Source organism: Lactuca sativa, chromosome 8 (genome assembly GCF_002870075.4).
Source record: "Lactuca sativa cultivar Salinas chromosome 8, Lsat_Salinas_v11, whole genome shotgun sequence".
Lineage (NCBI taxonomy): Eukaryota > Viridiplantae > Streptophyta > Magnoliopsida > Asterales > Asteraceae > Lactuca > Lactuca sativa.
Genome location: NC_056630.2, coordinates 59,499,606 through 59,513,464, shown reverse-complemented (window position 1 = coordinate 59,513,464; position 13,859 = coordinate 59,499,606). Strand labels below are relative to the sequence as shown.

The 13,859-nt window shown below is 37.9% G+C and overlaps 1 protein-coding gene across 1 annotated transcript; it reads left to right on the top strand.

Annotated features, from left to right (window-relative positions):
• The first annotated feature begins 11,281 nt into the window (after positions 1-11,281).
• Positions 11,282-13,476, top strand: LOC111911246 (uncharacterized). Its single transcript, XM_023907033.3, has 3 exons — positions 11,282-12,324; positions 12,417-12,494; positions 12,611-13,476. The coding sequence occupies exons 1-3, from the start codon at positions 11,419-11,421 to the stop codon at positions 12,614-12,616; spliced, it is 990 nt and encodes a 329-aa protein (XP_023762801.1). The 5' UTR covers positions 11,282-11,418; the 3' UTR covers positions 12,617-13,476.
• The last annotated feature ends 383 nt before the right edge of the window (positions 13,477-13,859 follow it).

Here is a 13,859-nt window from a genome sequence, read left to right as displayed (position 1 = left end):
TTACTACAACTCCTAGTAAATACGCAGCCTCTGCATCAAATCGGTACAGAATCATTGTGAACAACAGGACAACACATGGATTAGTCCGAACTTCGCTAGAATATAATCTCAAGTTCATCAACAGCCTTGGAAAAGGATGGGGAAACGTTAAGTCCTATCTTCAGAGTAATGGTTCTCTGAAGAAATTGAAGCGCTATCAGTTATTTGACGAACTGCAAGGTCATGAATCCAACGTTGCTCAAACGTTGAGAGAATTATCAGGAAGTCCTCTCGCTTTAGTAAGTTCTGTTAATCCACCGATTCCGAACCCATCTGTTTCTGATCCTTTTGGAGTCATCACACTTGTTCGAACTGTTCGACCTACTCAACCAGTTGAACCTATTCCTCCGATTCCGAACTAGTAGTACGACATAGTGCTTGATCGAGAATCTAGTGATTCCGAACTTTGTTTCCAGCAAGAATTTTCACTTATGTCCATGAAGTATAAACGTCCTTGGAATCCCAATCAAAAACCTCTTCAAAAGCAATTTCAAGCTTTTCATCAAAGCAACCCTCAATCTTTCCCTAAACATACAAAAAATCCACTGGCATACCAACCCAACATTACGAATCAATCTTTGGAACCTCAGGATGTTCCGAAACCAGTCAAACCCAAGATTGTTTGTCACGAATGTGGTCTTAGAAACAACTTTGAAAAGGACTGTTTGGTTGAAATTTCCCAAAAACCGAAGGTAAAAGAATCTGCCTACTATGCTCGCAGAGCACAAGAACTCGCTGAAATTGTAAAGGTTTTTTTTATACCATGGTGTCAAGAAATGTTGATGGGTACTGGTCTTCTGGTGATGAGAGCGAAGAAAAATATGCAAGAAACATGTGTATTATGGCTAGACAATCAATTGAGTGTGATGGAGGCTACTGGTCTTCTGGTTCAAAAGCAGATGATGATGATGCTGACCAAACTTTTGTTACATGGCAACAAACGATCTACCTGGCAGAAGCATCATCCAGCAGGTAAAATCCATGATCACTAACAATAATTTTAATTCATCTATTTGTAAACCCTATCTAACTCAAATTCAATCAGATGTGACAGTTATTCATAAAGCTTATGAGTTTACCATAAAAGTTAGTGAAAATTTGGATAGCGAGTTGACTCATCTTAGATTACGTTTTGAGGACCGCAAGCTTAAGATTGAATCATTAGAGAGAAAACTTGTAATGACTAAGGATGAATGTATTATTTTGAAAGACAAATATGAAATTAATTTAAGTGAAAGAAGCATCTTAGTTACTGATAATAAACGTCTTAATGCTAAAATTGATGCGTTGCATAACTCTATTGACATTCTTGAAGCAAACGAACGGATGACACACAGTTTTCGTCACCCATGGTCCAAAGCAACAGGTCTCAGAAGAGAGTTTTGGAAACCCGTTTTTTGTCACTTGAAGGAACTTCAAAACCTAATGTTTGTGGAAGACATTATGAACTATACTTATTTGGATACCCCTGTCTCACCTATGTCGTCCCTTCCTGAGAATTTAGACAAGTTTCAATCTCTGATTCTTGAGTTCAACCATATCACTGTTAAATGTACTAATTTCACATCTTCCTCCTCTGATATCCCTGGACCTGAATCAATCTTCGGAATCCTTACCTAACACAGGCTGTACTGGAGTTCATTTTCCGAAATTTGGTCCTCCGAACAATTGTGTTATTGAGGAATCATTCATGAGATAACTAGACATGACTTGGACCAATCCAATTCTTTTTGGGCGTCTCTTGATAGTGATGTAGAACTTAAGAGTGATGGTGACCTATCGTCTGACTCCTATGTCTCCAATTCCAAGGTGGTCTCAAAATCGACTCTGGTGTCAATTAAGCCTCATTTCAATAATCCATCGACTCGAAAACTTCCAAGTCATCATCTGACACTCGGAAGAAACCCTGGCTGAATAAGAAATATATTGTTCATCCAAAGACCGAAGCTAGGAAAGCCCTTAAGAAAGAAAATAAGTCTAGGCAAAATTCTAGGTTCCTCTAGAAATTTGAGAAGAAAGTGGCTCAAACAGTCAATCCAGCTACTAGGAATCACAAAACTTTCATGTTTGTTAAGATCCTTAAGAGGCCATCTAATCTTGCTAGTTTGGATGTTCAAAACAAATCTGTCAATAGTTGTATAAGAAAGGTCACTATTGAAACTTCTTCTGTAAAATTGACTCTCCTCAGATAGTTTCCTCTTATGTGTTTATTGCTAAATCGGATGGCACGATTTTCAAACCAAAACAATTTCAAAAATCTAATGTGCCTTCGAAAGCAGTGAACAAAGGAAAAGTTGCTAAGAACATTGTTATTTATAAATCTTCCAAAGACTCAAAACAAAAGTTTAAATGGAAAGTAAAATAGTCTGAAAACACAACTGTAACATTTGTAAACACAGTTATTCCCACAACATCTCAGAAAACTATTCCTATGAGAAAAGTAGTATCCAAACAACTATTGGTTGAATATGATTTTTGGATAAATAAAAAGACCCTGACAATCTGTTTCTTTCCAAAAGAATCTCAGTAAAAGCCTTCCGAGATGTCATTTGCTCCGAAATCACAAACCAAGTCCAAAGCCCATGCCAAAGTCCCTAAATCTAACTCGGGGCCTAAAAAATCCAAAACTCACTGATTGTGCAGGCATTTTGTGCTTCATAACAAGATACAATATGGTATATTGATAATGCTTGTTCCATGCACATGACTGGGTAGAAAGACTTTCTGCGTGATCTTAAGCTCACTCCTAACGTTGCATACATTACTTATGGCAACAATTCAAATTCTTAAATTTGACGTTATGGCGTCTTGAACAATGAAAATTTTGTTGTCTCTAATGTGGCATATGTAGCTGATCTCAAGCACAATTTGATCAGTGTGTCTCAACTCACTAATGCAAACCGGAGAGTTGAATTCTGCAAGAAGCATAGCTACGTTATGAAAGAAGACCGAAAACAGTCTCTTATCAAATCAGATCACATCAAAAATATGTATCCTTTAGACATCAATATGATCATCAAAAAGCCTCAACATTGTCTTCTTTCAAAGGCCATTCTTGACGTAAGTTGGCTATGGCATCAGAGGCTCATTGATCTTAACTTCCGATACATTAATGATCTAGTTTCTAGTAAAATGATCCAAGGTCTGCCACTCCTCAAATTTGAAAATGATCATCTTTGTGTTGCATGTGAATGTGGGAAGCAATCAAAGAAAGGTCATCCTGTGATCATTGAAAATTCAATTTCGGAACCACTGGAACTTCTTCATATCGATCTTTGTGGATCATCTATAGTAGAAAGTCTACATCACAAAAAGTACATTCTTATGATTGTTGATGACTACACAAGGTTTACTTGGGTTTTCTTCCTTGGGCCAAAGTCCGAAACAACCTTTGAACTCATAAATTTCATCAAAGGAATTGAAGTGCTTGTCAAACTTCCTGTTCGAATAATGAAGTAACAATGGCTCTAAATTCACAAATGCTAACATTGAGAAATTCCTCACCGAAAAAGGCATCGACCAGAATTTCTCTGATCCTTATACTCCTCAGGAAAACGGTGTAGTTGAAAGAAGAAACCTGAAATCTCGTTGAATCCTCTCCATTGAAGTTGAACTTTGGAAACCTTCCTCTCTATCTTTGGGCTGAAGTCATCTCCACTGCTTGCTTCACTCAAAATTGAAGCATCATCAACCGCCATCTCAACATGACACTGTATGAAGCAATGAATGGTCGAAATCTGAGTATCTCGTTCTTACACATTTTTGGTGGTAGATGCTTTATCAAAAATAAATGTGATCAACTCACCAAGTTTCAACAAAAAGCTGATGAAGCCATCTTTTTGGGATACTCATCCAAGTCTAAAGCTTACAGAGTTCTGAATTGTAGAACTCATGTACTTGAAGAAAGCTTTGATGTCACTTTTGATGATAATTTTGTTTGGAATTTGGATCTTGCTAATGTTACAACACATATATTGGAGTTCGATGCTCCACCGCCTGGGTCTCCGAATCCTCAAATTATCCATGAAGTTGAATTCAAAAGATTGTTCGGACCAATAGAAATTTCTCTTGATTCAAAATCTCGATCAAGACCGTCCTCATCAACTGTCGCTCTGATTTCTGAAATTGTCTCTGGTCCAACGCCGACATTTCCTCTATTTGCTTCTGATCCATTTCAACCTTCTCAGGTTGAGGGGGAAAATAGTCATCCAACCCTCAAATCAAATGTTGATGTATTTCAAGATGCAACAGATCAATTCGCTGAATTTGATCCCATTTTGAACAACAACGAAGACGATGCCAACTTCTTTGACTTTCCGAACTATGAAGACGTTGACATGTCTAGTTCAGAAGTTCATAGGGAGCATCATCGTCAAATTCAAACTGTTCATGGGAGCAACATAACCTTATTTTTGATATTAGATCATCCGTTGCACAAGAACTTTCGAGATGCATATCTGGACAAAGGATCATGCTCCGAATCAAGTCATTGGAAATCTCAAAACTGGAGTTCAAACACGCTTTGCTACCAACATTCAAAATGAGTGTCACTTCTCGGCATTCATACCAACGGTTGAACCAAAATCCATCAAGAAAGCTTTAGAACATTCTGATTGGATTACATCCATGCAAGAAGAGCTAGCAGAATTTGACAGAAATCAAGTGTGGACTCTTGTCCCTCCTCCTCAGGATCACCCTATTGTTGGTACAAGATGGGTCTTCCAAAACAAACTCGATGATGTCAGAGTTATAATCAGAAACAAAGCGAGATTGGTGGCCAAAGGATTTACTTAGATCAAAGGAATTGACTACAACGAGACCTTTTCTCCTGTTGCTCATCTTGAAGCCATTCAAATCTTTTTCGCTTATGTTACTCACAAAGGATTTAAAGTTTACCAAATGGATGCCAAAAGCCCATTTCTTAACGGTGAACTGGATACCGAAGTGTATCTTCGATACCCCCTGGATTTTTAAATCTTTCATATCCAAACCAATACTACAAAATTCAAAAAGCTATTTATGGCCTCAAGCAAGCTCCACGCGCCTAGTACGACTCTCTCACTGATTTTCTAAAGCGTTCTGGTTTTCAAAGAGGAATTCTTGATGCTACATTATTCCAAAGATCGAATGGAAACTGTCTCATTTTAGTTCAAATATATGTTGACGACATCATCTTTGGATCAACGGATTCAACAATGGTTGCTGATTTTGCAAAGTTAATGGTTAGTCGATTCCAAATGAGCATGAATCGTGAACTAAGTTTCTTCCGCGGACTACAAGTTAAGCAGACTAACGGAGGAATCTTTATTCATCAAGAGAAATACATTTCCGAACTTCTGAAAAAATATTCAATGGACACATGTGCCTCTGCAAAGGTTCCAATGGATTTCGGACACAAAATCTTCTCGGACCCATCATGTGTTATTGTTGATCAGAGAAGTATAACGGAATGGTTGGATCCCTACTCTATCTCACTACAAGTCGTCTAGACATCATGTTCTATACATGTCTGTATGCTAGATTTCAGGTTAATCTAAAGACGTCATCTTCCGAATGTCAAGAAAATTTTACGATATCTTAAAGGAACGAAGAACCTCAGAATTTGGTATCCGGAAAATGAAAGTTTCCTTCTTCAAGCCTATTCCGACTCAAAATATGGAGGTCTTCAACTGGATAGAAAAAGCACATCTGGAGGTTGTCAATTTTTAGGTGGAAGATTGGTTAGCTGGTCATCCAAGAATCGAAACAATATTGCTCTTTCTACGGACGGAGTAGAATACATTGTTGCTGCAACCTGCACTTCGTAAGTTCTTTGGATGAAATCTCAACTTTTGGATTATGGTTATCGATTTCCACAGATTCCCATATATTGTGACTCTCAAAGTGCAATGTTGATTTCTCACAATCCAATTCAGCACTCAATGACCAAGCACATTGACATTCGGTACCATTTTGTTAAAGATCATGTTCTAAAATGAAACATTAAGCTCATTTTTGTTCCATCTGATGATGAAATTACTGATGTCTTTACTAAGGCATTAGACGAAACCAAATTTAATGGATTTCTGAACAAAATGGGAATGATGATGCCCGATATAGTTACATCTGTATTCAGAAAATATAGGTTCATTATATGTATCTTTTTGTCTAACCTTTACTTTTTAGTTCTAAGCTTTTCAGGCTTCCTCATCACTTGAAGTTTTGACCGATATAGTTACATCGGATTACTTGAAAATTCCCATCTCGGAGTATTTGTCAAAAGCAAGCATTTGTTATGAAGTTCAAATCGGAATTCAAATCCGAAACGATAATGTGAGTTCATCACTTATTTTCCTCTGAGCTCTGCTCCTTCAGCCCTTGGAACATCAAACATTTTTGGAACTAGTCCTCTAAGATCTTCATGCATTTTACCTATGATATTCAGTTTGAGATTGTGTCATATTGAATTCTATATTACGTAATAGTGGTGTGTTTTATCTTCTTTCCGAAATATCTTATGACATGTCATCTTGGAATCTGATTGTTCTGAGATCCTCAACAATAAAGAAACTTCAAGGTTATCATTAAAGTTTTTTATTCTGAAATGTTTTTCATTAATATATCAATGGTAACTTTTCTTTATGATTACCCTCTTAATGCTTAATAAACGTGCTTTGGCACACATTCCAATAAAGTAATGAGTGATATCTGAATTAAATCGATGGCTTTTATTTTGAACAAACAAACATCCCATCTTTCCTTTGAAATAGTCATTTAGGAAGCCTTTTTTTGGAAATGCATTTAATGCGACCCATTTTGTGTTCTAATGTCATCATTCCATTCATCGAATCGGCCTAAAATATCCAACATATAAAAGGATTTTGAATCCTAACTGTTCCCACTTTTCACTTTTGCTATCATCTTCCTAGAGCCTTCTCTTTGTACTCTATACTTCAATCTTTCTCAAACCTTCAACAATGGCGCCTTCTTAAACTGATCCCAAAACTTCCAAACCTTCATCGAAGAAGAATTCTTCAAAGGAATCTGTCTCATCTTCATCCACTGAGTTCATCCTCAGAGAAACAACCGAGTTGTTTTCTCTCGATCCCATGGATTATGATGAATCCATTTGCATCATGATCAAATTAATCTCCCGCCACCCTATCACAGTTCCTCTCACCAAAATCCCTAACCCTAAACTTCCTCTTCGTATCCTTCACAAAGCATTTAAACGAGTAAAAATTAAGGATGATGTACTGGAAGTGAAGATTTCTGATGACAAGATTGTTCTATTCCACAAAAACACCTTCCTCAAAGTGATCGACAATGTAGAAAACCCCAAAGGTTTTTGCGTTCAAGAACCAACGACTGAAGAGTTTCAATTGTTTCGGAATCAAATTGGGTACAATGGAGAATTTAAAGCTAAGGAGTTCAAGAAGTCTGTTGTTCCCGGACTATGTGTAACATCCCGGCAATGAGGTATTTCCAAAATTAACTCTTAAGTATGAAGGTTTATGATTTTAGCCCTTGGAATGAGTTTTGTTTGCAAATTGGTCCCATAGTGGCATTTTCCTAAATTTCGGGCAAGGCTTAGTACACTGGGCGTATGTTGTGTATGTTGGGCGCATATGCGTGGACATTAGTACACTAGGCGTACACCGTGTATGCCGGGTGTACATGAAGGATCCTTAAAACCTAATTTTTAAGGTTTGGTCCATATATAATCATCATTTACTCCTCATTTCTCATTCCCTCATTAGCCTCCACCTGAGAAAACATCCCTCTAGCTAACCCTAAGTGAGAAGAGTGCATCTTGAGCTCATCTTTGTGTTTTGGTGGTATTCTTGAACAAGAAGAAGAAGGTGGTGGAAAGACTTTGGAGCTTGGAAGCAACTTGGATCTGGGATTCTCTCCATGCTAGCAACCTCCATGAGGTAAAAAGCTCATAGCTAGATCATATTATCTTATAGATCTAGCCATTTCTTCATTTAGGGCATTTTTGGCCCCAACTATGATGATTATTAAGCATGGAATGCTCTTAGTTGAATAAGTCATCCTTTCAGACCTAATGAGGGGTCTTGAGTAATAAAAATGTGGTCTTGATGCTTAGTTTTTCCCCATGCGTCCTCTAGAAGGTCTTAAGGCGTTAAGAAATTAGTATTTTATGTATTAAGCACTTAATGGGCATGCAAAGTCATAAAGTTGGAAACGTTATGACTCTTAGTGGTATTTTGGCCTTGGATCTGAAATTGGGATGTGAGAGCTTCATGCATTAAGATCTTGTTGAGTAAAAATGGATTATGTGCGTACGTCGTATGCAACCCAGCATACGCCGCACATACGGGGTCAACTGCCCAACTCCGGTCAAAGCCTGAGTACGTCCAGCGTAGGAGCTGAGTACGCCCCGCGTACTCAACTGAGTGGATCGAGTTGACCCGTTGACCTTAACCTTTGACCAGAGCTTTGACCAAATTAAACTAGGGGTATTTTAGGTATTTTGAGTTGATTAATTGAGATTAGGTCCTTTGTTTTGATTAGGTGATCGTTGAGCCAATTTCCAATACCGAGATTCATTCAGCTTCCATTCAGACTGAAAGGTGAGTTTTCCTTATTATACCCGTGGGTCGAAGACACCAATGCCGACCCACTAGATTATTTATCATGGTTAGGATAGTGATATCATAGTTGTAGTTGTTCAGCAGATCCGTATGATTATCTGTATATGTTAGCTCTGTGTTTATGTTTATTTGTTGCATAATTCGACATGTTGTGTTGGGTTGAGGCGGTCCTACTTTGTGTTGTAGACCAAGACACCCGGGAACGATTGGATAGGCTGTAGCCCCTTCGAGGCAGTCCAGTCAGGCCGGCGACCCGTGGAGCGGTCCGGATAGGCTGTAGGTCCTACGAGGTGGTCCAGTCATGTCGAAGGCTCATAGAGCGGTCCAAATAAGCTATAAGACCTACGAGGCGGTCTAGTCATGTTGGCTGCTCATATTGTATGTTTGTTTGTTGTGGTGTGCTGGTACTTTGGAGGAACTCACTAAGCTTTGGCTTACAGTTTTTAGTTTATCGTTTCAGGTACTTCAGAGGATTGTGGGAAGGCAAAGGCGTGATCGTACATAGCTTCCTATGTTTATGTCTTCGGGTCTTGGGAAAACTCTGATTTGGAGTAATGCTTTTGAAACAATGACTCTTTTTGTAAAAAATATTGATTCATGATTGGTTTTACAAATTTAAATTTATTGTGATTTTTGGACCGTTACAAGTTGGTATCAGAGTTGGGGCATGGATCGATGTGTTCGATGGGGACGTCGAACCTTATAATGGGGGGTGAAGGTGGGTTGCACCTAATCCTACATCAGCTTGGACGGATAACGAAACATTTCCTTATAAGGGGTGTGGATAGCTTCCTTTTCACAACACATTTTACAGTCGTGAGGGCAGCAGATCCCATAAGAACTCTACAATTAAGTGTGTTCGGGCGAGAGCAATCAAGGGATGGGTGACCTCTTATGAATTTTTCGTGTCGGGAGCCCAAAGCGAACAATATTTTGATACGTGCCAGAGGGGGATGTTACACTATAAAGTGTATTGATGCACTTAATCCTTCGAGGATTTTCCGGAAAAAATGGTGACACAAGCACCATGAGCAAAGACTGGCTCTATGTTATGTACAACATCTTCTCCGGAAGGGATAATGCAGTTGAATTAACTGAGGTGCTCTGGCAAGACTTTCGTAAATTTGTTGTTAAGAGGAAGCTGAATGAAATTTCCAGTCCGAGATTCTGGGCTCTAACGTTGCAACAACCGTACTTTGAGAGACTTGAAGCCATTCCTCTTAACTCGGACATCAAAGAGGTATATTGTTCTTTTAAAGCTATAAAGACTTAAATGTTAGCGAACCAATTCGCTTATGGACCTATCAGACGTTTGCCAGTATACATGTTAGCCACAGTTCTATCCAGCTCACCATATCTCAAAAATCATCTTGAGATTTCAGTTGTGTTCAACCCAACACAATCTACCCCAATCTCGGATGATCTAGCATCGGATGTGAACAAATCAACCTCTTCAGGAGGACATAAGAAGTAGATGGCCAAATGAAAGAAATCACCCTCAAAAGTTCGAGCCAAAAAAAAGAACCAAAGCCAGTGAATCCTCTAAAAAGGATTCACAGATTGGCATTCGATCTGAATATGGATCTCAGTCTACCCCTCCCATCCACTCTTCCGCCTGATAAACAATGTGATTTGGAGATATGTGGCGGTGTATGCTTTGATAAAAGGCTCATTTCTAACTTGATAACAACACCACCAAGATAAACATAAGTAGTAATATTAGCACCAAACCAATAATCAACATATATTGGATATTGACTTATATCCAACTACATCAAATTAAGGATCACCATCATCGCTTCAATCTCTGATCCAACTAGGGCTTCCATGATCCTTTTTCTGCTTCAAATAACTTCACATTCTTGAGCCCATTCTCTCTCATCATTTCCACCACCTTTTCCATTAGCAACCGATGATTGTTCATGGAGCCTTAGTCGATTCCTATGTCGATATTTGAATCGGGATTACACAAGTGAAATCACCATAAATGTTGTCAAGAAATAGAGTACGATTGTCATGGATTTAAGAGAATTATGATCTTTAGGGATTTTAGTGACAGGTTGTTTCTTTGTTAGTTTAATTTGTCGATTCTTTTCAGTTTTGAGGAATTAGAGGAAATTGGAGGATGTTGTGTGTGTGAAATAGATGAGAATAGTAAAAGATTCGATACTAGTTAAAACTGTAATTTACTATAAAATAAATAAAATTATGTAATATTTGTTATTTAAAAAAAGTAACAACTCAAAGTTCTATTTAACGTCTCAAAAACAAAACCATGAACCACAAAACCTAAACAAAGAGACGTTTTCATAATTGTCATCAACCAACTAGTTCTAGTTATAAAACCATATTGACCAATTGTATAAATTTTGTTTAAACAAAAGAATAAAATAAGGATAAATTAGTGTTTTCATATCTACCGCACCTCTTATTTCTAAGGGATGGTATCAGCCAAACGAATAGTGGTCTAGTAAACCACAACCCACAGGGAACAATATTGTAAGATAAAACTTGGACTAAAATTGTCTATTTTAATATACTGTAGGGATCATTTATGTAACTTTTTCCATATAGTATAATGAGATGAACGGTTGTGATGAGACATCCCATTTGAAATTCGGTCGGCAAATCCATCCTCCATACCAAAAATGCGCACAAAACTCACACGCTGGTGCACGTTAGCAGTCTAACCTGCTTCTCGAACGTTAAATCTCACCTCTCCCATCTCTCTCTCTCTCTCTCTCTCTCTCTCTCTCTCTCTCTCGACTCGTCATTTATATGAATGTTTCGCGGCGATTTCAGATTAAACACAAAACACACAGAAAGGAAGAATAATAACCTCCGTGACAAGAATTACGAGGGGAAGATTGGAGCGAAAGAGAAGCGATTGAAAGAGGTTTTGATGGTATTTTCCGGTAAGAGAAGAGGCGGCGGAGAAATAGAAACCGTGGAGGAAGATATGGAGAAATTGAAGCCGTTGCACAATTTCGATTTGCCGTGCTTGAAGTGGGGGAATCAGAAGCTCCTACGGTGCATGAAGGTGGATTCAAACGGAGATGCGTCGGCCGTCGATCGCAAGCAATCGTCGGAGAGTGGTGGCGGCGGTGGCTCTGTAATCGGAACACGACGAAGGGATTCGGAATTTGAGAGACGATTTAGATCGAGTGATGATCGTAAGATGGAGAGTTATTATAAGTTTTCTTCCTCAGAGAAAATGAAGGCGAGAACCGGAGCTGCCGGAGATGGTGAGATCGAGGCGACTAGAGAGAAGCTGATGTTCGATTTTCAGAAGGAGGTTGGTAAGATGAAGGATGCCATTCTCAGAGAAGGTCTTGTTGTTCCGCCGCCGCCGGCGATGACGTCTAATTCTCCGGCGGAGAGGCCATGGAATTTGAGGACTAGACGAGCAGCGTGCAAGGCTCCGCCGTCTCCATCGAACGGAGTCAACGGTAACGGTGATGTTCTGAAACCTAATTCTTCTCCGGTAAGAAACGAATGCAAATCTCCGAAACACCGGCCTATCATCGGAATCGCCACCGCAACTACAAGTGCCGAGAAGAGAGACAGACCGAAGTTTTCCATTTCCCTTTCCCGTCGTGAGTTGGAGGACGATTTCATGGCTATGGCCGGTCGACGACTGCCGCGTAAGCCGAAGAAACGGCCACGGATTGTTCAAAAACAATTGGATGTAAGTGAAATAAACTAATTCAACTTGATCTCTTTTTCAAATCTGCGAAGCATCTTTAAATTTAACAGTTGCATTATCTCTTTGATTCACAGACTCTTTTCCCAGGATTGTGGTTGTCGGAAATAACTGCCGATCTGTACAAAGTTCCCGACGAGATCGAAACCGGAAAGGTAATAATCCGGTGATAAAAATTGATAATCACTGTTCTTCTTCTCTAATTGATAACTTCGATACACATACCAAATCCCACTTTCTAATCATCGTGTTCTTTTTTCAACTTTTGCAGAGGTAGCATTAGGGATATGGTTGATCACTAATAATTGGATACTTGCTGCTTGATTTCTTCTAATTGGAAACTGATCGGAAGGGTTCAAATTTCCAGATAAGATCTTGGTGTAAACTTGGGTTTTATGCTAATTTTGATTCTAATGGCTAAAAACATGTTCATAATTCATATATGTGTTTTTTTTTTTTTTTTTAACGCTCTTGATGTTCATTGAAATAAAACTGGAATAAGTTTCACATTAACATTTCTTCTGATCAATCTTTCCAAATTTGTGATAATTTGGGTATCTCCAAGTTTTCTGATTACATTTATCTTTCTTAATTTCTGGGAAACAATTGCAGTAAAGTGACACCAAATTACATCATTGTACATGGTCTGTTTTAAAGATCAACCTCCAAGATAAAAAAAATAAATAAATAAATAAAAACTTTTTAAAGCCATATAAGGTTTTAGAACTTGCTTACTTATAGATTCTTGATACATATTCATTAATTACCCAAGAATCAAACTTTCATAAGTTCTTGATGAGCAAAAATGTTGGTTTTATGTAACCAAATTTATTGTATATTCTTTATAGTATTTGGTACATGGGATGGGACATGAATGGATTCGACAAGTTTTATGAGGTTTATTTTCGATGATGATATGGATGTGAAGGGTATTTATGTAATTTGAGATATAGAGGACATTTATGTCATTATGTTATTTGCATAGAGGGTAGCCCGTCTTGTTCCATCTTTTTTGGTGTACCAAAAGTATAATATTAACATCTTTTATAGTCTCACTCTAATGCGAATGTAAGTGAGACGCATTACAATGATACTTTGTATTTCGTAACAAATAACAGTAATTCTACGTTTGCATGATGTTGAGAGCATTGACATAATCTGAAGTTTGCGTGATGTTAGCTGAAAGCTAGTTATTATATGAAAAACTAAATTATAAAATTTGATGTTTGATAAAACTAGCTGAAAAAGCTAGCTAAAAGATATTAAATAATATAAAAAGACACTTACATGTTTTCTATAATTAATTAAGGGTATAATTGAATTTTTTTTAAAAAGCTTATGAAAAGTTAGTTTAAGTAGTTTTTTAAAAAGCTAGCTTATGAACTGCTTTTTGGTTTATCAAACATTATAATTTAAAAAAGTTCAAAAAATAAGTTAGTTTATTAACTAGTTGTGGCGTGCTAAATACAACTCTAATGAACCATCCATCTTGTTTCCAATGGAATAAGATTTATAGCTTT

What these genes read in the sequence shown, in the direction of transcription:
- LOC111911246 (XM_023907033.3), top strand. Translation starts at nt 11,419, where the DNA reads ATGTTTCGCGGCGATTTCAGATTAAACACAAAACACACAGAAAGGAAG. An exon ending in TTGTTCAAAAACAATTGGAT is followed by an intron (nt 12,325 to 12,416) that starts GTAAGTGAAATA and finishes TTTGATTCACAG; the next exon opens with ACTCTTTTCCCAGGATTGTG.